Below are 26,661 nucleotides of genomic sequence, written 5' to 3' on the forward strand. Positions count from 1 at the left end.
AAGCATACAACACACAAGTTTGTACTTGACATAAATAATGAGCAGGATTTGTTGAGCTACTGAAAGGTGAACAATTTTTGATTCCCAAAACTGGAAAATCTGTCTGGGAGTATAATTTCCATTTCAGTAGCAGTGGGGATTGAAGAAAATAGACAGGCTGAGTATACCTGAAACAAAAACAGAAAATGGCAATATTCAAGCCAGGAAAAGCACAGAAATGGAAACAGAAAATGTTTCTATTCGAAGACTCTTTGCTAGAAATGGGGGAAAAAAGAAAACTTGCTTATCCTTTCAGTTCACCTCATGTACCCAAGGTCCATGAGCCAGCCTATATCAGGGGATCAGAGGTGCAGAGGATCTGTCCTGGCCCAGCATGAGTGCAATTACAAAGAAAGCATGGCTGTACCTCTACTTCCTTAGGAGTTTATGGAGATTCAGCATGACATCTAAAACTGAGAGAGACTTCTACAGATGTGCTGTGGAGAGTATATTGACTGGCTGCATCACAATCCAGTATGGAAACACCAATGCCCTTGAATGGAAAATCTTACCAAAAGTAGTAGATACAGCCCAGTCCATCATGGGTAAAGGCCTCCTCACCTTTGAACACATTTCCATGAAATACCATCACAGAAAAGCAGCATCCACCATTAGGGACCCCCCTCCCCCACACCTCCACTAGGGACATGCTCTCTTCTCGCCACTTCTAGGAAGAAGGTACAGGAGCCTCAGGACTTACTGCAGCAGGTTCAGGAACAGTTAGTACCCCTCAACAATCAGCCTCTTGAACTAAAGGGGATAACTTCACTCAACTTCACTTACCCCATCATTGAAATGTTCCCACAATCATAACAGAATCAATGAAAGACCATACCAACTGGGTGGACAACCAGTGCAAGACAATAAACTGTGCAAATACAAAATGAAAAAAATAATTAAAATTAATAAGCAATAAATATTGAGGTCTTGAGATGAAGCGTCCTTGAAAAATGAGTCCATATATTGTGGGCTCAGTTGGCAGTCCTGTCAAAGGATTTCATTTTGTGTTTGTTGCTTAGATTTCCAGCATCTGTAGATTTTGTCGTTTGTCATATGTTGTGGGAACGGTTGAGTGTTGGGGTGCGTGAAGTCATCTCTTTGATTCAAGAGCCTGATGGTTGAGGGTTAGAGAATATAAAGACTGATAAAAGATAATAAAATGAGAGGCCTAAAAAGGGTAGAGGAATATCCCCCCCCCCCCCACCAGTGGAAATGCCATGACTAATCACCTTTTATCTTTTCTCTGATAGCTTTCAAAGATGATTTGCTTCTAATGCAGTGCTTTTTTTTTTACTGTAACTGTAGTCCTCGGTGCTACAGCTGCAAACATATGTGATTGTTGATCTGGCCTGTTTGGGTATTAAACTATACTGCGGTGAGCAGTAGCAGTCTGGGAAAGGTTGCTCGGAATAAAACTGCTGTCACCCCATAAAAGGTTGCACATCGCTGTTTCATGTAGCCACTGATTCTCTTTCAAGGTGGGTCCCCACAGCTTTGCAATCCACTGACAGTCAGATCAAATCACTGCTACCATACTCACTAAATCCTTGTGAATAATTAGTTATATGAGGGAGATATTATTGTCTGTGCCCTATAAATAGACTTCTGTTGGGAGCAGAGGGAACTTCTGGTGCACAAACTTAGTGAAATCTATTCCATCAGTACTTTCACTACAAGAATGTTACTGCCCGTCTCCACATTGCCATGCATCTGGCACATTGAGTTTACCCCATCATAGTCCTCTTCAAGACCAAGCAACCATTTACAATGTTGCAAATGTCACTCAACTCTTTTAAGAAGGCAGAGACAGGAAACTATGAAGTCAGTTGGTCTGACTTGAATGGTTGGGAAGATGTTAGATTCCATTATTAAGGATGGGTGTACTTGGCGGCACATGATAAAATAGGCCAAAGTCAGCATGGTTTTCAGAAGGGGAAATCTTGCCCGACAAATTTGTTGTTGTTCTTTGAGGAAATAACAGGCAGGATAGACAAAGGAGCATCAGTGGATGTTGTTTGCTTGGACTTTAAGAAGGTGACAAGGTGTTGCATGAAGCTGGTAAACAAGATAAAACATACAAGCAGAATTATGGCATTGGGCCCATCTGGTCTATCATGGCTGATTTATTATCCCCAATCAACCCCATTCTCCTACCTTCTCCCCATAACCTTTGACACCCTATCAAAAATCTATCAACCTTCACTTTAAGTATACACAATGCCTTAGCATTCACACCACCCATGGCAATGAATTCCAGATTCCCTATTCTCCATCTAAAGAAATTCCTTCTCATTTCTTTTCTAAAGTGACATCCTTGTATTCTAAGCCCTCTGATCTAAAGGTCCCCCACTATAGGAAACATTCCCTCCATGCCCAGCCTATCTAGAATTTTCAACATTACATAGGTCTCAATGAGATACATCATTCTTCATAACTCCAGTGAGTATAGGCCTGGAGTCATCAAATGCTCCTCCAAGTTTACCCTTCCATTCCCAGGATAATTCTCATGAACCTCATCTGGTTCTTTCCAATGCCAGCACATCCTTTCTTAAATAAGGTGCCCAAAACTGCTCACCATATTCCACAGCCTCAGCATTACATCATTACTTTTATTTTCTAGTCCTCTCAAAATAAATGCTAACATTGCATGCCTTCATTACTACAGACTCAATCTGCAAATTAACCATTAAAGAATTCTGCACTAGGAGCCCCAAGTCTCTTTTGCACCTGAATTTTCTCATTTGAAAAGTCTGTACCTTTATTTTTGCTACCAGTGTATGACCATACACTTCTTTGCCCATTCATCAGGTATATTTAAAGTGGATATTGACTGGTTCTTGATTAGTAAGGACGTCAAAGGTTAGGGGAGAATAATATCAATGTAAAACACATAAAGTGCTGGAGGAACTCAGCAGGCCAGGCAGCATCTATGGAAAAGAGTAAACCATCAATGTTTCAGGCTGAGACCCTTCATCTTTTCCATAGATGCTGCCCAGCCTGCTGAGTTCCTCCAGCTTTTTGTGTGTGTTGCTTTGGATTTCCAGCATCTGCAGATTTTCTGTTTATAATATCAATGTGTTGATAGAAAATGGCTGCCATAATGAAATAGCTGTTAGGATGAACAATCTGCTTAAGGAACTCAGTGAGTTAGGCAACATATGTGGGAGGAAAGGAACTGCTGATGCTTCAAGTCATAACTCTTCATGAAGATTTTCATAGTCCTGAGACACTGTGTCAGCTATATGGATGACTTGAGAGTACCACATTGGTGAGGATGCACTAAGTGTATGATTGCATTATAAAATGTGACTGCTGTACTTAACTAGCTAGCTGTGTGACTACCAACTAGCCAACTGTGTGAGTGAAGGGGAGTAATGCAATGTTACCCATGTTTGCTGGGCTTTTAAAAGAGATCAAATTATTAACTTTAAGCAAACAAATAAGGGAGTGGAATTCTGCTGGAATTGATTGGAGGTCTTTGGTGTCTTTTCTGGCAACTTCTTCCCAGTTCCACCTCAGGTAATATCAAGTGACACCCGGGGTACCGTTGGTGTACAGGACATACTGCCTCAGTAACCAGGATGCTGATGTTACTGTCTGAATTTGCTTCAGTCAATATTCAATTCCTTGTTGCCCAGTTCAAACACTCAAATGTTTTCAACCAGTAATCAAATGCCCTTTGATCCAGAATAAAGACATCAATTTGTGCAGACCACAGCATCACAGATGCACAGCACTGGTTTCATAATAGGTGCACTCTGCAGTCACCTGGAAAACAGCATCCATGGAGAGGAAGTACACATGTTGTTGCAGTAACAATAGTTCAAGTTAAGATAGTGGCCTAGATAGCAGCAGCGCCTGCATAAATATGCATAGGTTAACAATGTTTTGGCAGTTTAGAGCATCAAGCAGAAAATTTATCATTAACATAGCAAGACTATGACTGTAACCATGTACTTGACAACTAAACCTCTACAAACCATGGTGGGAAAAGGAGCCAATTTTACATAAGCAACATATTCCTGTGGGGAAATCAGAACAATATGAAAGTGACTTACAATCTTAGAAGACTCATTGTTTTTCAGGTTGAAGGAGCTATGCAGTTAATGGCTTGTGAAGTTTTCTAATACTTAAAAGACAATAATATTGGTACTTGTCATTTGCACTAATTATTTTCTAACTTATAATTTATAATTTTTATGTTTTGCACTGTACTGTTGCTGCAAAGCAAATTTCATGACATGTCAGTGATATGTCGCCCGTTTCTAATTATTAATTTACAAAGATGTTGCCTGGATCAGGGAGCTTGCCTTATGATAATAGGTTGAGTGAACTCGGCCTTTTCTCCTTGGAGCAGAGGAGGGTGAGAGGTGACCTGATAGAGGTGTATAAGATGATGAGAGGCATTGATTGTGTGGATAGTCAGAGGCTTTTTCCCAGAGATGAAATGGCTAACATGAGAGGGCACAGTTTTAAGGTGCTTGGAAGTAGGTACAGAGGAGATGTCAGGGTTAAATATTTTTTAAAAACACAGTGGTGAATGCATGGAATGGGCTGCTGGTGACGGTGGTGGAGGCAGATACGATAGGGTCTTTTAAGAGACTCCTGGATAGGTACATGGAGCTTAGGAAAAGAGAGGGCTATATGGGTAACCCCAGGTAATTTCTAAAGCAAGTACATGTTCAGCACAGCTGTATTGTGCTGTAGGTTTTTTATGTTTCTGTGTTGATAATGTCATGGGAAGTGTGTTCTCCAGTGTTGATCACAGAATTATGAATCACAAATTGTTTTGAGAAGCCATCTGCTGCAATTAAACTGTGTAATTTAATATAAGGAGACCTTCATGAAGCAAAGCAGACTTGCAAAGTAGCTTCATCTAACATTCATTATTGTCTCTCGAGTTGCCTAGCTTTGAAGGTACCCAAACTCAAGGAGACGTAGTAAAGTGAGTACAGTAAGACAGCAACCATCTTGTGAAAATGAAGTCCATCCCGAAACATCTCCCATGACATCCAAGGCTTCAGCACCGGGCAATAGAGGTTGTTGTTACTATGGTATTTAGTATGGTATTATGATGATAAGGGATAACTAGAGGCTTAGATTAAAACAGTGAGGTAAACTTGTCAGGAAAACTTGGTCGTGAGACCCAACATGGGAAAACTGTCATGCGCAATCAGTTCCATGCTCCCCTATGTCTCAATGGCTCAGGGTTTTGAGGATCTCAAATATTCTGAAATGCTAGCACCAGAACATAAAAAGAAACATTGATTACCTTGTCAGCTACAAATCTGGAGACCAACAATTAACAAGGAAGATAAAGAACCTTGGATGTAGAATATGAGCGACAGTTGGAACCAAGCCTGGCCAAATATTTAACCCTTAACATACTAGAGATAGAAAAGTATTAGTAATTAACTATAAGAGAATAAGCGAACAGGGTTGGTGTAAATCAAGCATATGTAGTGTTATACTTTCTCCAATGACCCAGACTGTTTTTCACTAACAATATAACTGGAAAGTTCAACCAAAATGTACTGTATTGAATATGCATTTACTTGCCTGCTGGCAAGACAAAAGCAGGAATGTTCTGCATCCCAGATACAGATTCCAAATTATTTCAGTTTGTAATAAAATTTGGCTTGATCATTTACAGAACACAATTATCAAAATCGGACCCAAACTAAATTAGTACAAATCTACTGACTCATCTACTGTTGAGTCCTAAGAGATCATTCCTCATCATTTTAATTTAAATGTAGTTTACATTGATCACAACATAATAAGTGAACCATTTCAAGTTCACCTTCACACTAAAACATCACCAACGCAGAGGCAGAGGCACTCCTGACTCTGCAAGGTATGGGAACAAGGCACACACCGCCACATGTTCCAACAGACTTGCCAAGCAAGCAAAGGAAGACGTAATATTGTTTCATTTTAATTGCAAAGTAGCAAACAAGTATTCATGACAATTTCATACAATACAGAAAAAAAACTTAAATTGTTTATAAATCTTATTAAATGGTTTTGAAAAAATTTATTTCAATTGTTTTCAATTAACAATACAAGTATAGACAAGTCATGAGGGAAAAAAGATACAGGGGAATAAAATAAAACCTTGTTATTTTCGTCTCAAACTCAGGAATCTGACTGATCAAATGACCATGGAGAATGAAATGAATGTTGGTAGGGGTGGAAGGGTGGGGAGGGGGAGGGCAGGGGCAGCAGTGGCATCCAGCAACTGAAGTATCTGATGCAGAAATACAGTGCCACTGTGGATAGCAACGAACATTACACTGAGTTATTCTTATAGCACAGAAGTTGGTTTAAGTTAAACCAGACCACCTCTTTAAAACAAAACACATCAATTGTGGGATAACCACAAATGACCAACAAAACAAGCAAAATAGCCATCATGGAATACATTGGTATATTGCAGGACTCTTGACACCCCAGTGCCCACTGGAGACAACACCCTGAACTGCATGGAGTGTGCCATTTATGCCACAAGTGTGTGGAAAACACAAAGGGTTCCCTCAAATCCAACTAAGTATTTTGTATCATTTTAATGGCTGGAAAATCCTGTGTTGAGTACACAATCTCTTTTTGTGAATAATAAACACTAAAAACTATCTTATGGGCATGATTTCACTCAAAAAGTTCACAAGTAACAATCCAAAATTAGTTATGTTCATTGTGTTCCAGAAGTATTGTGAAGACATGCTAAGGTTAATGAGAATTACATGCACACAAAGCCAGAAAGGTCTTCTTGGGGGAATTTTAGCATGTATTTAGCATGCAGAATCCTGAAAAGCTACTGAAATCACATAACTTATCAACTCCAATATTGGACCATTCCTTCCTGAACTTCTACTGCAACTGCAAGAATAAAACCAACACTTCTTAATTATATTAAAAAGTACATGTAAGGAAAAATTACAAACTCAGAAATTTAGAGCTTTCCTCTCCACCCACTGCCAAAAAAATAGCTTCAGTGCATTTCCACACCTTATAGGGCACTTAAAGAGAAACATGCTCCTAAGTTACAGATTTTTAAAATAGATTTTGTGTGGAGATGGGATTAGAAATCAAGAGATGAAATACTCAGCTTTATTTGTAGCAGTTGCATTTTTCCTGATAAATCCCAACTGATAAGTTTTGTAAGAAACAGGCAGTGCATTGTTCCACCTTTCAGGTTGATTAAGAGGAAAAAAAAGTACTCAAATCATAGAAGTATCTATGGATGTAACAGGATGAGAAAAAAATCTAGGTTTGTTCAAAGCAAAATTAAACATGAATAAAGTGTTAACTTTGAGGGAAATGGTGTGTAGGAAAAAGGAGTTTCTTTGGATGCAAGACAAGTAACTTTTCCTACTGGTGGGAAAAAGATCCAGTAGGTTCTCAAGCACCAGCAAAAAGATGCTAGTCAAATATACTTAGACTGAAAAAGATGACTGTTGCAGTTTTACTGAAAACAGCATGTACCATTACTTGTATGGGATGATGGAGCTGGGAGGGGTGGGTGGAGAAGCCAATACAGTCTATAGTAACAACAGTTACTGTCCCAAAGGACCAGATCCACTCTTACTCTGCTTCTAATAAAATTTTTTATGGATTTGAGATTCCACATTTAAAAAAAAAATGCAACCTAACAAATAACTCAATATTCAAAGTAAAATAGCACCCTTGTGCAAATGAAAGGAGGAACCCTAATGTCAGTGGCATAACAGCACTAGTGCATGCACACATAGTACATTCTAGGCACCTCCAGCTGCTGCCTTCAAAATCAGCTGGTTAAACTGACAAAAATGTCAACATCTTCAACTATCTAATATTTAAGTTATCGGTCACCTAAACGCTGGAATTTTTTTTCTCTAAGTCCAAAACCAAAACAAGAGCTCCCCTAGTCAAGTTAAACAATAAGACATCCACTGCCCTGATTCCAAAAAAAATTTGTCCTTTAGATTTCTCCTGCTTCACGCTCCTCAGAGCTGTGTTCTGATTTGCCATTTGCACTTTCGTAGGAACGCCTTTTATCCTTACGATCTTTCTCCCTTGATTTATCCCTGTCTCGATCCCTGGATCTGTCTCGATCTCTAGACCTAGAAAAATCAGATAATTTTAGACAAGGTGTATTACACAAATAATTATACAAGTTCACTTTACCAGTAAAAATTAAATAGAAGAATCTCCCATCTTGAAATACAGAGCTTCAAGATTTTAACAATACTTTAATATGAAAGTGATCTGATAAGAAGAACTAACAATTGGGAAACCGACAGGGAAGTTGAGAGAAAGAGATACCTGTACCCTTTCTCCACATGTAATTGACATTTCTACAACAGGAAAGAGACTGAATATCTACCCTATCTATGCATCACAGATTTATAAACCCATTCAGTCTCCCCTCAGCCTCTAATGCTCCAGAGAAAATAATCCAACTCCTCCCAATCATTCCTTATAGGTAATATTTCCTAAACTAGGCAGCATCCTGATGAACTTCCTCTACTATAACTGATAAACACAAGCATGTCATTTATATTCGTTATCATCAATTTTCAGGGAGATACAGGTCAGTGTGGGGGAATGGGGGAAGTTGCATGCAACCAGCAGCTAAGGTGTTCCACAAACAGATCCTCTAGCCCACTGTGACCACTAGCTACACTAATGCCATTTACCAGCACTTGGTGCATAGTATTCTATGCCTTGGCAATTCGAGCTCATTTAGATACTTAACAGTAATTGCTTCTACCATTTGGACAGTAGTGGGGTGGAGATGCATCTCTACCAAAGGAAGTGTAAGACACTCGTTCCCTCTGCTAGCCGGGGCAAGGTGTAGCTCCTGCTTAGCTCCCTGATCAGGGTCAAGTGAAGCCACGGGAGCAGGTGGTGGATGGTTGTATGAACATTTGATGCATATTACAACTCCTGGTTATGTAGCCACTGATGCCAATTTCTGAGGAGTTTTGATAATGGCTGAGGTCACCCGTCTTGTAAAGCCACTGCCTAGAAGAAAGCAATAGCAAACTATTCCTGCAGAATAATCTGCCAAGAACGATCATGGTCATGAAAAGACCGTGACTGCCCACATTATATATTACAGCACATCATGAACAAATGGACATTTGGACAGTGCATTCTGGAATCCAACTCAATCTTCCCTGCTCCAAAGAAAACTCAGCCTAGTTTCTCAACCCAAGCAATATACTGATGAATCGTTACTGCGCCCTCTGCAATGCTGTCACATCTTTCCTACAGTGTAGCAACCAAAACATCAATGTATTATACAGTTGTATTAGGACCTTCCTACGCTCATATTCTGTGCCTTGGCAAATGAAGCCATGTATCATGTAGATTGTGCAGCCTCATTAAGCAGTATAGGAAAATAAAGAGGCAACCCAACTGAGCACCTGAATAATAGTACCAGCAGTGATTGCCAGAAAACTAAACATGAGAGCAATCCATTTCAGAAAACAAGTATCAGGAGGAATGAAAAAACATCTCTAAGAAATATGTAACAACATGAAGTTATGAGAAATTTTAATTCTTCTATGTAGATTAATACTTGAATTACCTACGCAGTCCTATAAGTTACAAAGAAGTAATTAGAAATAGCTTTGAAGGAAGGCTGGTAAAACCAAAGGTCTTTTAAATGAGACTATATTTTTGCAGAATTGACATTACCATGGTTAAAGTGCTATTTTAATGAAAAGCAAAAAAGTTTCAGCTCTGGATATTTAATTGCAACCACATATTTCATGGTGCTGCCTCACAGCTCTAAAGACCACTCTGTGTAGTTTGCATATTCTCCCATGATCAAATGGGCTTCTAAATGTTCATGTTTCTTTCCTTTCCCAAAGATGTACTAGTACTTCAGTTGGCTATTGTGAGTTGTCCTGTAGTGTGACAGTGACAAAATAATCAAAATAATCGGGCATGTGGGAGAAAATAACTTGTAGTGGTACAGGGTAGTGAGAGGGGAGTGGGACCAGTGGGACTGCTTCCACCTTATATCACAAGTCTGAACAAGAGTGTTATGCTGATATATGTCAGTCATACAGATGATGCAATAGCGAAGCACAAACTTACTTCCTTTTAGAGCTTTTTTCTCTACTCCGATCTCTCTCTCTGTCCTTGGAGCTATGTCTGCTGCGGTGGTGACTACGGCTTCTGCTTCTACTTCTAGAACGAGACCTGCGTCGACGACGCCGATCCCGAGATCTGGAGCGGGAACGTTTGCGTCGGTCATGGGATGCAGACCTGGATCTATGTCGACGACGCTCCCTTGATCTTGATCTGTAGAAATAATTTTGTTTTCTACAATTATTTATCAGTCATCCATCTCTCTACGACTCCAAGAGGACCACAACCTCGTCATAGGGTTGGCTTGCGTGCCTCAATGACCCAGAGAGTTACATTGGCTGGAGTCAGGGCCTTATGCTTTGATTCTTGGTAAGGTCACCCATGCCAAACAGTTCAAAGGGTACAGGTCAGACTAAGAGTGGTCCACCAGTCCTCCAGGTTCGGGGGGTTCAGCTCAGGGCCAACAACCCTGACTGGTCAAATATAGACACAATATATAACGCATGATCTGTTCCCCATTGATCTCAACTCTTTATTGCCAAGTATAGATGTAAACTGTCTACCCTCATCCCTGATATTCAGTATTAAAATGCAGTAACACCAGAGCTCTCCAGGGAATTGAAGATACAGTCTAAGGGCAAACTACATGGAACCATAAACAGTATCCTGAACTTAAATAAAACTGAAGGTATGAGGGACAAGATGCCTGAGTGGACTGTGTAAATAAGCTAAAAGTCAGTAGATGAGCAGTGACAGATTTTCAAGCAGCATACCCCCAGAAAAAATTATCCCAATTAGGAAAAAAGTGACTCAATAAGAAAGGTGAACCACTGTGGGTAACAATGCAAGTTAAGAAAAATATTCAATCACAGATATTAAATTAAAAGCATACAAAGTAGCTAAGCTGGTGGAAAGCCAGAAGATTATGAATTCTTCCAAGAACTAGCAGTGGGAAACTAAAAAGCCGTTAGTACTAATAAAATCAGTAATAATAAAAAAAATAGTATCAGATAAAGGTGGCAGTAATATCCAAAACAAGTAGCAAGAGCTTTTAAGGATACAGGAAGGAAAATCAGGCAAGTGGGTGAGACTGTGGAATTAATGATAGGTAACAAGGAAATGGGAGATCATTTAAATCAGTTTTCAAGTAGAAGAAATTGCAAATAGTCCAAAAATAATAGGTGGGCGAGCTTGAAACAGCATGGAAGAAACAACATCCTATTGCTAATGGGACAGACCGACAAGTTGCAAAGACCTGATCCAAGAACCTTAACAGAAAAGGGACTACAGATAGAGTCACTGGTTGAAGCTTTTCAAAATTCACTTTGGTTTGGGAATGTAACACAATTGCAAAATGTAATTTGCTCATTCAAGGATAGAGGGAGACAAAAACCAAGGAACTTGACAGCTACTGTTGATCAAGTGCTAGAGACTAATTGAGGGAGAAATATCTATTCATTTAGAGAAGCTAAATGCAATCAAACCAATTAAACGTGGTTTTATAAAAGAAAAATATTTATGAATTTGCTTTTGATCAAGGCCATGGCCAGCAGAGTTGATAAGATCTGCAGATGTAATGTATTTCAATTTCCACAAGAAATTTGATAATGTACCTCACTGAAGGCTGAGCCACAACATAAGAATTCAGAGTATTGATGTGGTGACATGGATTCATCAGTTATTGTGTAGAGCTGGAAGGACTAGTGGAATATTACAAAGATCTTGTAACAAGTACCAGTTCTTGGCCCTTAATTATTTACCATCTACATTAACGGAGGAGGGATCAGTTGCAACGTACTCAAGTTCAGGGGCCATTATGAAGAGGCTATACGGACTCTGCAACAGAATATAGAGGCTTAGCATAGCAAAATCTAAGCCTTCTAGGTATGAAAAACAAAGTTAACAAGTAGTTAAGTAAATGGTACATTATCTTTACTGAAGGGAGCTGAAGTTTAAGTATTATTACAACTGTAAGTGCTGGTGAGGCTACATCTAGACTACTGCATACAATTTTGTTCTCATTATTTAAGAAAGGTTACACTAGCATTGGAGGAAGCACAGTTCTTGGGCTGAGAGGGTTCTCTTATAATGAATGACTAAAACTTTGATTTGTATTCTTTGGAGTCTAGATGAATATGGGCAAACTTTATGAAACACAGGACTACCACAGTCTGGTATGGAGGCTCCATATCACAGGATTGCAAGAGGCTGCAGAGGGTTACAGACACAGCCAATCTTCCCCATCAACGAGGACACTTCAAGAGACGGTGCCTCAAAAAGATGGCACCCAACACTAAGGACTCTTGCCACCTGGCGCATGCCCTCTACTTGTTAGTACCATCAGGAGCCTGAAGACCCATGCTCAACAATTCAGTGTCAGCTTCTTCCCCCACTCCGCCATCAGGTTTCTGAATGATTCATGAACATCACCTGACCATTATTTATTTTTACATAGAACATAGAATCGTACAGCACAGTAAAGGCCCTTCAGCCCACAATGTTGTGCCGACCCTTAAAACCTGCCTCCTCCCATATAACCCCCCACCTTAAATTCCTCCATATACCTGTCTAGTAGTCTGTTAAATTTCACTAGTGTATCTGCCTCCTCCACTGACTTAGGCAGTGCATTCCACACACCCCAACCACTCTGAGTAAAAAACCTTCCTCTAATATCCCCCTTGAACTTCCCACCCCTTACCTTAATGCCATGTCCTCTTGTATTGAGCAGTGGTGCCCTGGGGAAGAGGTGCTGGCTATCCACTCTATCTATTCCTCTTAATATCTTGTATACCTCTATCATGTCTCCTCTCATCCTCCTCCTCTCCAAAGAGTAAAGCCCTAGCTCCCTTAATCTCTGATCATAATGCATTCTCTCTAAACCAGGCAGCATCCTGGTAAATCTCCTCTATACCCTTTCCAATGCTTCCACATCCTTCCTATAGTGAGGTGACCAGAACTTTCATCAATTATATTTTTACATCTTTGCACTGTACCACAGCTGCAAAAGCCAAAATTTTTAGGGCACTCCAGAAATAATAAATCTGATTCAGAACCTAGGTAGAAGTTCAAATAATTACAGTTGCATAATAAGGAGATCATAGTTTAAAACCACATAGGAATTTCTTCTTGAAGAGTGGCAAATAGGTCCTTCTGCAGTTGTACAGGGCCCTAGTGAGACTACACCTGGAGTACTGTGTACAGTTTTGGTCTCCAAATTTGAGGAAGGGCATTCTAGCTATTGAAGGAGTGCAGCGTAGGTTCACGAGGTTAATTCCTGTGATGGCGGCTCTGTCATATGTTGAAAGATTGGAGCGACTGTGGTTATATACACTAGAATTTAGAAGGATGAGAGGGGATCTGATTGAAACATATAAGATTATTAAGGGATTGGACACGCTAGAGGCAGGAAACATGTTCCCGATGTTGGAGGAGTCCAGAACCAGAGGCCACAGTTTAAGAATAAGGAGTAGACAATTTAGAACGGAGTTGAGGAAAAACTTTTCCACATAGAGGGTTGTGGTTCTGTGGAATGCTCTGCCTCAGAAGGCAGTGGACGCCAATTCTCTGGATTCTTTCAAAAAAGAGTTAGATAGAGCTCTTAAAGATAGCAGAGTGAAGGGATATGGGGAGAAGGCAGGAAAAGGGTGCTGATTGTGGATGATCAGCCACAATCACAGTGAATGGTGGTGCTGGCTCGAAGGGCTGAATGGCCCACTCCTGCACCTACTGTCTAAATAACCAGAGGTATTTAAATAGGAAATACAACTTTGAAAGGTTGGGGAGTTGTGCCAGTTCCACATAACCCTCAGAAAGAGTTGAGGCTTGGTGTATATCAGCCATGATCACAGTGAATGGCACAATGGACCAAATTCCTTTGAGCACAATGTTTGTGAATATTTCAATTTTGAATTGATGTTTCTTTTGATAATCTTTCAGCTTTTACAGTCCACTGTCATACCAAATGTACTTAGCCTTATTTGCTTATAAACCAATCTGCCTAGAAATTAGCCACTGTGAAGAATACCACAAGAGGCAACAGAGCAAGACTGACCACTTTGGCTGAAGGTGTTTGTAAACACTTAATTTGTTCCAGATATTCAGATGCTGGGCTTTAATGTACATCCAACTTGGATAAAACACATTTAAATATTGATTCAGACGTTAAATTGTACTATTTCATGGTTTCAATTGTAATGTAAATATCTCACTAAGGATATCTGAAGTAAGATTGTAATGACCAGGTTTGAATGACTGAACTCACCTGATAAGGACTGTATAACTACTGAATAACATCTGGAGAGCAGAGACCTTTAGAGTGAGATTAAGAATGTGATCTTTTGTTGGATGCTGAAGATTGATATCTTCACCCGGTAAACTAGACTAGATTGTGTTTTTATTGCTAATGTGTGCAGGAATGAAGGTAATATTTGTAGACTCTTGTACTTCATTATCGGTACATAACTTTGGAATATCCCAATATTACTTCTTAAATCCAAGTATAATTTTCTCTTCATTCCCCAGCTTCAAATAGTTGATGTAGCCACACCAGTGAGGAACCAAAAAAGAAAACATACCTCCTGCGATCCCTGCTGCGAGACCGGGTCCTGAAATATCAAGAAAAGAGTAACACAGAAGATAATGAATCTCATTGCTACATCTACAATTCTAATGTAATACAGTGATTCAAGGCTCAACATACTTGCTATCTTTTATACTGATATTATCAAACGCTAATACCATAGAAAATTATTGGTGATTAATCAGCAATGATAAAGCCGGCAACTGTGTAATTTAGAGGAAGAAATTATAAAAGTATCGAATCACAAATCACGAGATAGGGCTTAAAATGCAATTATTTCAAGACTTTCACCAATAATAAGGGTAAAAAGAATAAAAGTCATTGATGGATTAAGCAACATAACTTTATTGTTAACACTATATGTAGCACCTGTCGTCGTCATCATCATCATCATCATCAGGTGCCGTGCCCAGTCTGAGCTTTGACTGCCATGGCCCACACACTCCTGTTTCGGGTCAAGTGGATCAATTCACTGGTATTCATTTCTAGTTCTCTGGCTGCTGTCTCCATCATCATTTGTCTTTGTCTTCCTCTTGCTTTCTTCCCTTCAATCTTTCCCATAATTACCGTGCATTCTAACTCCTCTGTCCTAATCACATGTCCAATGAAGTCACGTTGCCTTTTCATGATCTCATACATTATTTCTCTTTTTGTGCTTGCTCTGTTCATGACATCCTCGTTAGATATTCATTTCATCCATGATATTCTTTGCATCCTCCTCAAAAACCACATCCCTGTTGCTTCAATTCGTTTCGTCATGTTACTAGCTATTGCCCAACATTCTGAGCCATATAACATAACTGGATAAACGTAACATTTCAGTGCTCTGAGGCAGGTTGTCATGCCTAGTTTAGTGTTGGTCAGTATATTCTTCATTCTCGTAAAGGTGTCTTTTGCCATCCCTATTCTTCTTTTGATGTCCATGTTGCACCTGCCATCTGATGTCACCTAGCTTCCTAAGTAGCAAAAGTTCTGTACTTGTTTTATGTCTTCCCCGTTTATTCTCAGCCAGCAGATAGGATTCTCCTTCTTTCTGGATATCACCATATATTCTGTCCTTTTACAATTGATAGACCCATTTTTGCACTTTCTTCAACAACTATATCAATTAAGTTTTGTAGTTCTTCCTCTGTACTTGCAATTAACACAGTGTCATCTGCATATCTGAAATTATTGATATTTTCACCATCAACTTTGATTCCCAAGATGTCTCTTCTTTTTTGTAATATTGTTTCACTGTACACATTAAACAAATCGGAGAGAAAACACACCCTTGTCGAATGCCTCTCTCGATTTTCGTAAACTGACCCACTTCTCCATCTATTCTTACAGCGGCAGCTTGATCCTAGTACAGATTTCTGATTAGGCGGAGGTCTTTCGAATCTAGATCTAGAGTTTCCTGTAATATTTCAAATAACTTATTATGCTTTACTTCATCAAATGCTTTTGTGTAGTCGATAAAACAAATAAACAAATCTTTTTGCACTTGAATAGATTGTTCTGATAGTATCCTTAGCATCAATATCGTGTTTCTTGTACCTCTGTCTTTGACAAAACCACATTGTTCTTTACCTATTTCAGCTTGTATCTTACTTTTAGCTCTTGTCATCAAAATTCTTAGAAGTACCAGTTCTTGTGACGTTTTGCCTTGGATTTGGTCTAAAATTACTGCCAGGTCAAACTTCATCTTTCAATTCTGACATGAAGCTGAAGCTCCTTTGTATTCTCAGAGAAACAAAGGCTTTCAAGCAACTATGAATTCACCCTGATACCCTCTGAACATTTAATCTCAGAGCTAATGTACTACATACAATTAAGAGAGAACCTGGCCACACATCTTAACAGCTGTAAGACACTGCTGAGTAAAGTTTATTTCCCTATATTATTACTTTTTGTTTTGAAACTCAAGTTCGGCTTTTGAATAAAACACAAATATTTGGAAGCCAAATAAATCAAAAGGTCTTTATCACAAGGGGATTTGAATACAAAACTGAAAATTGATATTTCAGTTGCCTGGAGACTTATTCAAGTTCTACTGCATTTGTATGTATTGGCAACTGCTGATGCTCAGTTCATTCACATGGATGACAAAAGCCCCTTGTCTCATTACTGATAATTGAATTCCAAATATTTTCCATGTGTCTTCTTGGATCCACAGTGGATCAACTCAGACCTCCTCCATTTTTCCCCACTTTGAGCCACACACGATCATTTATGCTTTTATTACTTCTTCCTTGAAATTACACAGTATACATTGCCTTCTAATTTTGTGTCACTTGCAAACCTAGAAACATCACTTTACTATCTAAGTAATGTGTAGGTCTTTAGAATTACCACTTGCTACACCACAAGAGAAATACATTGACCATTCCTATCCAGATATCACTTGATCACCAACCCACATCAAATTTGCTTCTGCCTTCAGGCAAATACCAAGATGTAAAAAGATTACCTCCATTTCTACAGATTTTGAATGCTACCAACTTTCCTGTGTGAAATCTGATTAAGTGCTGCTAGTAAGCACCCTGTCTGATAGATGAGAGAGATGCTTCCCCTTTTTTAGCTGCCTCTTGAAAGAATATTAATTGTCAAATGATTTGCTTTTCCAAGAATCCAGACTTACTTTGATAACCAAAGGAATGGAGATTGCAAGCAAAAGAAAATCAAGTAATGTTGGAATACAAGATTTAAGTAGGGTGACAAGATTGAGAAGAATGTCTTCAGGGTCAAGATCTATTACAACAGGAAATTAATGAACATTAAAAGAATACAATTTGAGGAAGGAAGAACATAATGGTACTGGAACATTAGGATCAGACAGGAGAAATAGAAAATAACAAAATCAGGATCAAAGATAAGAAAAAAGAATAAACAAAGTCAAAGATCCCTAAAGGCATGAAGCAAACTGAAGAAATGATTTTTTTCCCCACAGAAATAATTATCGCTGGTGTTGGTCAAGTCTTTAAGTGTTAAAAGGTAACCAACCTTCTTTTCATTCGTTCCTCCTTTTCTCTCTCCTCCCTTCTTTTCAGTCGCTCTTGTGTCCTTTTTTCCTGTTTCTCAGCAACAAGTTTCTGTACATTAAAAAGTCAGCATTTCAATAAGGTACATAATAAATTAGAGCTTTAAATCAAAGAGATCTCTGGAGAATATGGCAAAGTACATAGCCACTATAACAGGAATAAACCTTTCCTGAATAAGTCAAATGGTTGGAAAATTCAAGCACTTCATTTAAAAGTATATGAACAGAAAATATAACCTGATCAAAAGGCAAAAAACATAGTTTTTGTTATTCTCAAGCAATCATTGAAAGATATAGCATTGATATTCATAATCTGAATTCAACAAACATTCATTGCTATTCTGCATGTGATCAAGGATAAATTCCCATCCCACCATTTTGTGTTCTTTTCTTTATCATGGATTTACTTAGCATTTCTCTGCATAAAATTTAAATGACATCTATTTGCCTAATCTATGGTCACATACAGCTAACTGAACTTTGTTCCGTGATGACTGCAAATTTTGTTAAATCTCAACAAGTTCAGATAAACACTTTATGAAAGTTCAAGAGATTTTTTTAAATAAACATAATTTTTAAATTAACCTTCAACCAGCTTGTGCTTTTGCACTCCTAAGACAATGGAACAGCAGCCTTTTGTACATTTATTTTCTCAATACTTAAGAGTCTTTCTTTGCACGGTTCCCTCAAAGCTCTCCAGATATTAGAAACCCTAATGCAACATTACACATTGCTTATCTCTATTAATACAAGGGAGACGGAGCAAGTAGTACTGTTGCTGCAGAGTACCATGAACAGTTTTGATTTTTACTTTGGGCATCTATTCCATGGACTTTGTACGATCATCCTGTGATAGTGTGGTCATCCTAATCATTCAATTTCCTGCCTCATCCCAAAAAGACATGCAGATAAGTTAACTTGTTACTGCAAGTTATCTTCCAGTGTCGGCAGATGACAGAATTGTTAGGGTGAGGTGTTGCTGGGATGGGAGTGTGATGGCTCCTCAGAAGAAGTAATTAAGGTAAATGGGAAGGTGCATGAAAATACGCCAGTCCTTATCAAGGGGTTAGCAGAGGAAAAAGTGAACAGCTTTAAATTCCTGGCTGTCAACATCTCTGAAGATCTATCCTGGGCCCAACATGTTGATGCAATTACAAAGAAAGCATGCTAGCACTTTTATTCATTGGGTGTGTGAGGAGATTCAAATGTCTACAGATGTACCATGAAGAGCATTCTAACTGATTGCATCACCGTCTGGTATGGAGGTATTAATCCATAGGACCAGAAAATCTGCAGAGGGTTGTAAACTCAGCCAGATCCAACAATAGCACTAGCATTATCAAAGACATATGCAAAAAACAATGCCGCAAGAAGATTGGTATCCATCACTAATGAACCATGCCATCTGGGACATGCCCTCTTCTCATTACTACTATCAAAGGAGGAAAACAGGAGCCTGAAGACAAACACTCAGAATCTTAGGTGGCAGAGGCTTCTTCCTCTCCGTCACCAGATTTTGAACAATTCATGAATTCATGAACAGTATCTCATCATTTGCTCCTTTTTGCACTATTTTTAAAAAAATATTTATTGTAACTTAAATTTTTAAAGTATTGCACTGTACTACTGCTGCAAAACAACCGATTTCATGACATGAAAATGATAATACAGTGGATTCCAGTTAATTGGGACACATCTTTGCATTTTTGCTCAATTAAGCAGCTCCTCCAATTCATTGAAGTTTCATGTAAATAATTAAAAAGGTATAAAAAAGACAAACTAACATTTAACTATTATCTATTTAAATGAAATAGAATGAATTAGAACACCACCAACAGTACTACAGTACTATAAAATTGTGTATTAGTCCCTAATAGTTGTTGGCAGAGGAATTCATCTAATGTATGCAAAGAACAAAATCGGCACAAACACTGAATCAAATAATGGACTGCCTTCATGCATTGCTATCGACAACTGCATCCTCCAAATCTTCACTTCTACTGTAACATTCAAGATGATTGTTGATTCTTTCAAATTCTTCATGGTTCCAAACTTGTTTAAGTAGTGAAATAGTTTCATTTTCACTCCAAGCTTGGCTCTCCAAGCCTATGAATGCTTGAAACTTCAGTGATCAAAACAATTCTGAATTGTCTTACTGCTTATTTCTAACCATCTATGTGACAAAAATCACTGCTTGTGAACACACACACACACAACTGATGCTAGTTAGAAACTGTTCAGCAACAGTTGCCTGTCGCAATTAAATTGCATAGTGTCCCAAGTAAATAAAGGGAATCCCAGCAATTTTCTTCATTAGATTTTGATCTTTAAGAGTTGTCCCAAATAACCAGCTCCCCGATTAACTGATGGCCCAATTAACCAGAATCCACCGTAAACCTAATTCTGAAGATGTCTTCGATGGTGGAGAGGATCATGCCTGTGAATGGAATTGGCTGAGTCCACAACCTTGCAGCCTTCTTTGATCCTGTGAATTGGAGCTTCATTACCAGGTGGTGATGCAACCAGTCAGAATGCCCTCCACCGAACGTCTCTACTGTGTATCTGTAGAAATTTGTTAAGAGTCTTTAGTGACTCTTCAAACTCCTAATGAAGTATAGCTGTTGGCGTGTATTCAATGTAAATGCATTGATATTTTGGGCTCATGATAGGTCCTCCAAGATGCTGACACCCAGAAACTTGAAGCTGCTCACCTCCTAGTGAGGACTGATGGGTGTTCTCCCAACTTCCCCTTCATGAAGTTCACAATCAATTCCTTGGTCTTGCTGATATTGCACAAAAGGTTGTTATTGCAATACCACTCAACTAGCTGATCTACCTCACTCCTGAACACCTTCTCTTTGCCATCTGAGGCTCTGCCTATGTAATAGTGGTGTCATCAGAGGCTCTGCCTATATAATAGTGGTGTCATCAACAAATTCATGTGTAGTGTTTGAGCTGTGCCCAGCTCCACTGTCATGAGTACAGAGAGAAGAACAGTGGGCTCAGCATGCTTCTGTGTTGATTGTCTGCAAGATGTTATTAATGGTCTGCACTGGATGTGATCTCCCAGTCAGGAAGTCGAGGATCCTATTGCAAAGGTAGATACAGAGGCTCAAATTTTGAAGCTTTTTGATTAGTAGGAGGGGATAGTCGTGGTGAATGCCGAACTATAATCAATAAACAGCAGCCTGCTGTAGATATTGCTGTTGTCCAGGTGGTCCAAGGCTGAAAAGAGAGCAAGTGGGATTGTGTCCACGGTAGACCTGTTGCAGTAGGTCCAGGTAGTTGCTCAGGTAAGAGTCAATAATAGCCAGCACTTCTTCACAGTAGATGTGAGTACGACTGGCCAATAGCCATTGAAGCAGCTCACCCTGTTGTTCTCGGGCGCAAAAACGATTGATGCCCAATTAATCAACAGCTTCAATAGGCGGCATAGTGATAGGTTCTATACTGACTTCAAGTCCTACATGGACTACCTGGGTTTAATCTCTCGTCCCAATGTTGTGCTGATGGGTTAAATGGCCACTGTAAATTACTCCTAGTGCATGTGGGTGGCAGGAAAATTAGAGGGGAGTTGATGTGAACGTGAGAAAGAATAGATTGCAGAAGTAGAATGGAGAATGTGAATGATGGAAATGCTTGATGAGCCAAATATACTTTTCCCATGTCATAATAGAGAGATATGAGCAGCAGTCTCAACAACTCAAAATCAGCTCCACACTGTAATATGAAAGCCAGCAACTACGCTGAAAATGCAATATAGGTTTGTAACCAAAAATTCAGGCGCACCCAAGTTTATGCCTCAGGACAACATGAACTGGATATAAATTCTGAAATCTCAATATTAATTTTTTGGTAGAACAAAACTTCTCCTGGAAATTATTTGATACCTTTAGTTGGAAAGTTTTCAAATATTTTGTAAGTTATAATAGCCACAAAAATAATTTAGCCCTACTGCATTGTAATCTGATTCAACTGCCCTCATTTGAACTACAGTAAACAACTATCTGCTATCCTATTGTTCGGGAATCAATTTCTTTGGAGCCTTATTCTCAAGTTCTCCTTAACTGGGGCCCTGCGTGCTCACCCCTTTAACTTTATTGAAGCTGTCGACGTAACTGTCATCACTATTAATAAAATAACTAAAATAAATGGGCCCAGAACACACATGGTCTTACAACTGAAGCAATTTTAAAATTTTACTTGTGCACATGAAGAACAGCATGGACCCGTCACCCACACTGTTCTGAAGTCCTAACAGGAAACTGCTATTTTTATACAGAATTGGCTTATCAATTACAGATACTGATCATTATTAATTGTACACGTTTGAATTCCTTACTCGCAAGACCAATCATCATTCACAATAGTGGTGTTAAAGTCAATCAAATCTTCAAGTGGACAGCCAATGATATTTTTAAGTCAGTAAGGTCTATTGACTTAGTTGCTGAGTATGTTTCACATTCTTCTATTATCTCTCCTGTCTCTGGCACCCCTATTGTATAACGGGATGCTATGTTTTAGGAAGACCTTTCTAAAAAAGTCTCACTACAGAGGCCTCACTCACTCGTCTGGTTTGAGTACACACTGCCAGTCACCCCAGTCTATCTCATCTGTATTAAGCAGAGGTCTCTTTGGCAGTCTCACTTCAAAAGCTTTGCTTGACTACAACTGCCCCAGGATACTCTTGTTTTACCGCGACTTCCACAGAGCCTTGTCCTTGTGTTCCCTTTGAACTCACTGAGTCCCTGTTCCCATGCTTTTTGTTTTACACTGAGTCCCGTTCCCATGTTTTTCTTTAAAGGTCTCTATTCCTACATCTCCTTTAGATGTCCCTGGATCACTGAAAGAATTATTATATAACTATGTAACATTTTACAATATGAATTTAAAATGCTCTGGTGTTTTCAGTAAGAGTAAAATCCAACAATCCAGAAAATCTGCTATTGTGGCACCAAAATCTGAGAATGCTGGATTATTAGAGTAAAACTCTGAAAAAGCTAGCTATTAGGTAGAATAAACATTTGAAAACCTAGTAACTAGCCTCCATTTTCAAGAGTTTAGCAAATGGCCACATTTCTTACCTGTAACTCTTCTAATTTCTCTCTAATTTCAATGAATCCGAGGTGAAGTTTCCCACCAAAGTGGTCTGCAAGGCGCCGATCATTATCGTGAAGACCCAAGTATGCTGAGCACACTTCACAAACTCGTAATTTCTGTTGTTGAAAGCTGGAGGCCGGCATGGAATTCCGATAAACCTCCTACGAAAAGAAACAAGAACAACCATGTAACATCCTCTTTCTCAGCGTATTTATTGTCAGCATGAGAGATTGTTCTTATAAAACTGATTAGTCTGATGCAAGTTCTATTTTAAAATAGAACATTGTTATGCTGATTTTAAATCTCAATCATGAAATACTGCTCACTTAAAAATAAACACAATGAACATCAGCGAGCCATGCAGGAGTTCTCTCATCTATCTGGTGTATTTTGTATAGTTCTCTCTGTAACCATGCAAGTTTTCCCCCAAATGCTCCGGTTTCTTCCTACATTCTGAAGCATGCTGGTTGATGTGCTCAGGGTGGAGTTAATGGACATTAAGAGAGAACAGAGTACTGGGAAAACAAATGGCAGTGACAATGGACTGAGAGCTTTCAAGTAGTTAGCAAGAATAACGTTATGAAAACAGAATTAGTATTCAGACAGTACTATGATCAACGCAATAGATATTGGAAGTTTATTTCACTGTGTGCCCATTTTCTCCAATAAATTTTGATTAAAACAGCTCAAGACATCTCAGAAATATAGTGTGACCTAATATTTTATGAAATAGCAACCCTGACAGTGTCACAATCTATATTTGTTCAAAAATGGTCTAAATTTTTAAAAAATGAATATATCATTACAAGTCTGTATCAGTAAAGAAGGCACATTTCCTAATTATCTTCCTTAATTATAAACGCACGACTAAATTTGTAAGGGCTTACTAGTATTTTTCTCTGTGGGATTAAACCTTCTGAAGCATTAATACATTTATTGTCATGCTTCATTATAAACATCTCCCATTTAAAATGACTCAAACATTGGCTTCAACAATCATATATCAATTTGTTATTATTAACCTCCAGAGGAGGTTCATGAGAATGATTCCAGGAATGTACTGTATGAGAAGCAATTGATACCTCTGGGCCTGTATTTGCTGGAATTTAAACATGACGCTGAGATCTCATTGAAACCTTTCAAATGTTGAAAGGCCTGGGTAGAGAGGATATGGAGAGGATGGTTCCTATAGTGGGGGAGTCTAGGGCCAGAGGGAACAAGGATGTCCCTTTAGAACAGAGTTGGAGGAATTTCTTTAACAGCGGATGGTGAATCTGTGAAATTCATTGCTACGGATGGTTTTAGAGGCCAAATAACTGAGTATATTTAAAACAAAAGGTTGATAGGTTATAGATTAGTAAGGGTATCAAAGGTGATTGGAAGAAGGCTGGAGAATGGAGTTGAGAGGGATAATCCATGATGGACTGGTGGAGCAGACCTGACGGGCCAATTAGCCCAACTCTGCTCATGTCATTGCCTTATGATTATTATCAATCAGCATCTTAAACCTTATGTTGCATTATTTACATGTTCTGAACATTTACCTTGTATTCTGATCAATTACTTCTTTGCACTTTGTCAATCATCATAAAATTAGACACAGCATGGGAACAAACAAACTATAGTAAATGCTAAACACCTATATTCAAAAAATAATTTCCTGTTAAAAATACTACCTCACCATTAGGCAGCAGCAATAAATCTCTAGCACCATCAGGTCGCAAACATTTGTTTGGTATGTCAATCATGTTATACGAACATCAGAAATGTTAAATAATGTAATACAGTATGGCCACAGAAAACATTTTAATAAAATCTCTTCCCTCAAAAGATTCATTCTTTTTGCAATTCCACATATTTCAATTTTTTCACTTGGGCTTAGTCTCTTCAAACTTGTAACTGTTGACTTTCATTTTAATGTCTCCCTTTCTTTTATTTTCCCTTATCTAAAACCCTAAAAAAAAACCAAACAAACTTGAACTTGGTCAGATCAGCTATTGATAAACATATGTGCCAAGATTCAATCTTTTAAAATGCTGACAACCCGACCCAAGCCTGGTGGGACCTGACTGTGTTAGGATTGGGCATCCATACATTTAATGCATGGGCTAGAGCCAAGTTGAGGTTGTCTGTAGTGTGATTGGGTTTTAATTTTATACCCAAGCAGATCTTCACTTTTACCTAATGAAATATCATTGGTCACTATTACAGAAGTCAAACTACATCCAAGTAAAATGGTGCTCGTCAGAACACTAAAAGAGATTTCATGTGTGTTTAGACATATTTAATGCTGATCTGGAGGAGCACCTGAAAGTTTTCCAACAGTTTCTCCCTCAAGTGCCCTGCTAGATTACATGCAGGTCTCCAAAATGCAACTCAAACCTAAAATGTTGATTTTATTTTTAAGCACAATTCAATTCTTGGGGGGAATATTTACTCTGTGTATCCAGGGACCTCCCATATATGGGGTGGCACCTTTGTGAAGCCTACTTCCTATATTATCACTTAACCTAAAGCCTGACAAATCACAAGAATTAAATGCAACAAAAAAGTTTAGAATGTTTCTTTGTTCACAATTTGAAGATTAAAAATTAGCTACAAATAGCAGCCTGAACTGAGTTTTTTCCCTGCCCAGATCATGCAGTCAGACACGCATACACATTCATACTTCATAGACAACACCTTGACTATGATATTCGTTACATAACATCTATTTATGCACGTATCTGATAAGAGGTGGCAAAACAGCTCACTAAAACCTGGTAATAGTTCTACCAAATAGAAGTTGTACCCTTTCTGAGATTGCTGGATATAACTTATAAAGCATTTTTATTTGTAACTTCATAATGAAATGCTCTCATATAATGAGTGAACATTCTGTGGAATATACACAACAGTCACAGAGCACAAGTCAGCCACAGTGATGTCATCCTACCCAAAATGCACTGGAGGAAGGAGAAGCAATGGTGTCCCCCTGGTGGTGAAAAAATGCAATGTTACAAGCTGGATTTCTCCATAATACATTGTTATTCTCCAAAACATATTGCCGAGAATACTTGACAGAGGACTGTGATTTAACTATTAAGATTTATCAATTTTAAAAAATTCAACAGGGTAGAGTTCAATTACAATTTTACTAGCAACATTGGGTAAGCCAGGGAGTAAATGACATTAAAATATATTACATAGCATTTTTCTGGAACATAATTCAAACAGGGTTCTCCCCATTTTAACTAAAGTGGTTATTCACTCACTTTGAATTCTTTTGAGCCCAACCTCTCAAAACTGATGTGGGTACAGGCAGCACCCACTTGCAAAATAATTTCCAGGGAGAACCCTCAATCTGATGGGAGCAATCCCTTTTCAAAGATAACTGAACTACAGAAGTGATTTTACCCTGCTCTGATTTCTTATTGGCTGAGTGATCAGTTATTTGGCAAATTCCTAGCTTTGTTGCTGTAGTGCCTTCTTATGAAGCGGAAAACATAAAATTGTGCATTTTGTTTCTAACTAAGCTCTCTGTGATTCTTAATGACCCAATGGATTTGAATGATGAATTTAATTTTTAAAAACTTGTATGCGTCATTTGTGCAGCATCTCAAGAAACTTTACTTTGCTAGGTATTCATCAGAGGGGTAAGGGTGGCTTTGCATTCCTTTAAGTGATTCCCTTTAATATTTAAAGGCTGCTCACTAAAGGAAATAGTCATTAATTTCCAAATGACAAAAGCATGCTTCCAAGAAATAAGGTGACCTATGTTAGTTAGTATAGAGTACCCCAAACACACACATGCGTGCACACACTCACACACACAAGCCATATACACCCAGATAAAAAA

General features: G+C 38.6%; 1 protein-coding gene across 6 annotated transcripts in view; it reads right to left on the bottom strand.

The window, feature by feature from the left end:
- Window positions 1–5,957: 5,957 nt before the first annotated feature.
- LOC140204882 (putative RNA-binding protein Luc7-like 2) overlaps window positions 5,958–26,661 on the bottom strand; it is a 55,395-nt gene continuing 34,691 nt past the window's right edge. For 4 of the 6 annotated variants that reach the window (XM_072271780.1, XM_072271784.1, XM_072271785.1 and 1 more), the window contains 6 exons: window positions 25,759–25,797; window positions 22,808–22,984; window positions 17,687–17,775; window positions 14,697–14,726; window positions 10,129–10,335; window positions 5,958–8,141 (listed from right to left, as the gene is read on the bottom strand). In XM_072271780.1, coding sequence (XP_072127881.1) covers window positions 8,000–8,141; window positions 10,129–10,335; window positions 14,697–14,726; window positions 17,687–17,775; window positions 22,808–22,984; window positions 25,759–25,797 — 684 coding nt within the window. In that variant the 3' untranslated portion in view covers window positions 5,958–7,999. The remainder of the gene's footprint in view (window positions 8,142–10,128; window positions 10,336–14,696; window positions 14,727–17,686; window positions 17,776–22,807; window positions 22,985–25,758; window positions 25,798–26,661) is intronic. The other 2 variants (XM_072271781.1, XM_072271786.1) reach the window with 1 other exon arrangement.

This window comes from Mobula birostris, chromosome 11, assembly GCF_030028105.1.
Source record: "Mobula birostris isolate sMobBir1 chromosome 11, sMobBir1.hap1, whole genome shotgun sequence".
Classification (NCBI taxonomy): Eukaryota; Metazoa; Chordata; class Chondrichthyes; order Myliobatiformes; family Myliobatidae; genus Mobula; species Mobula birostris.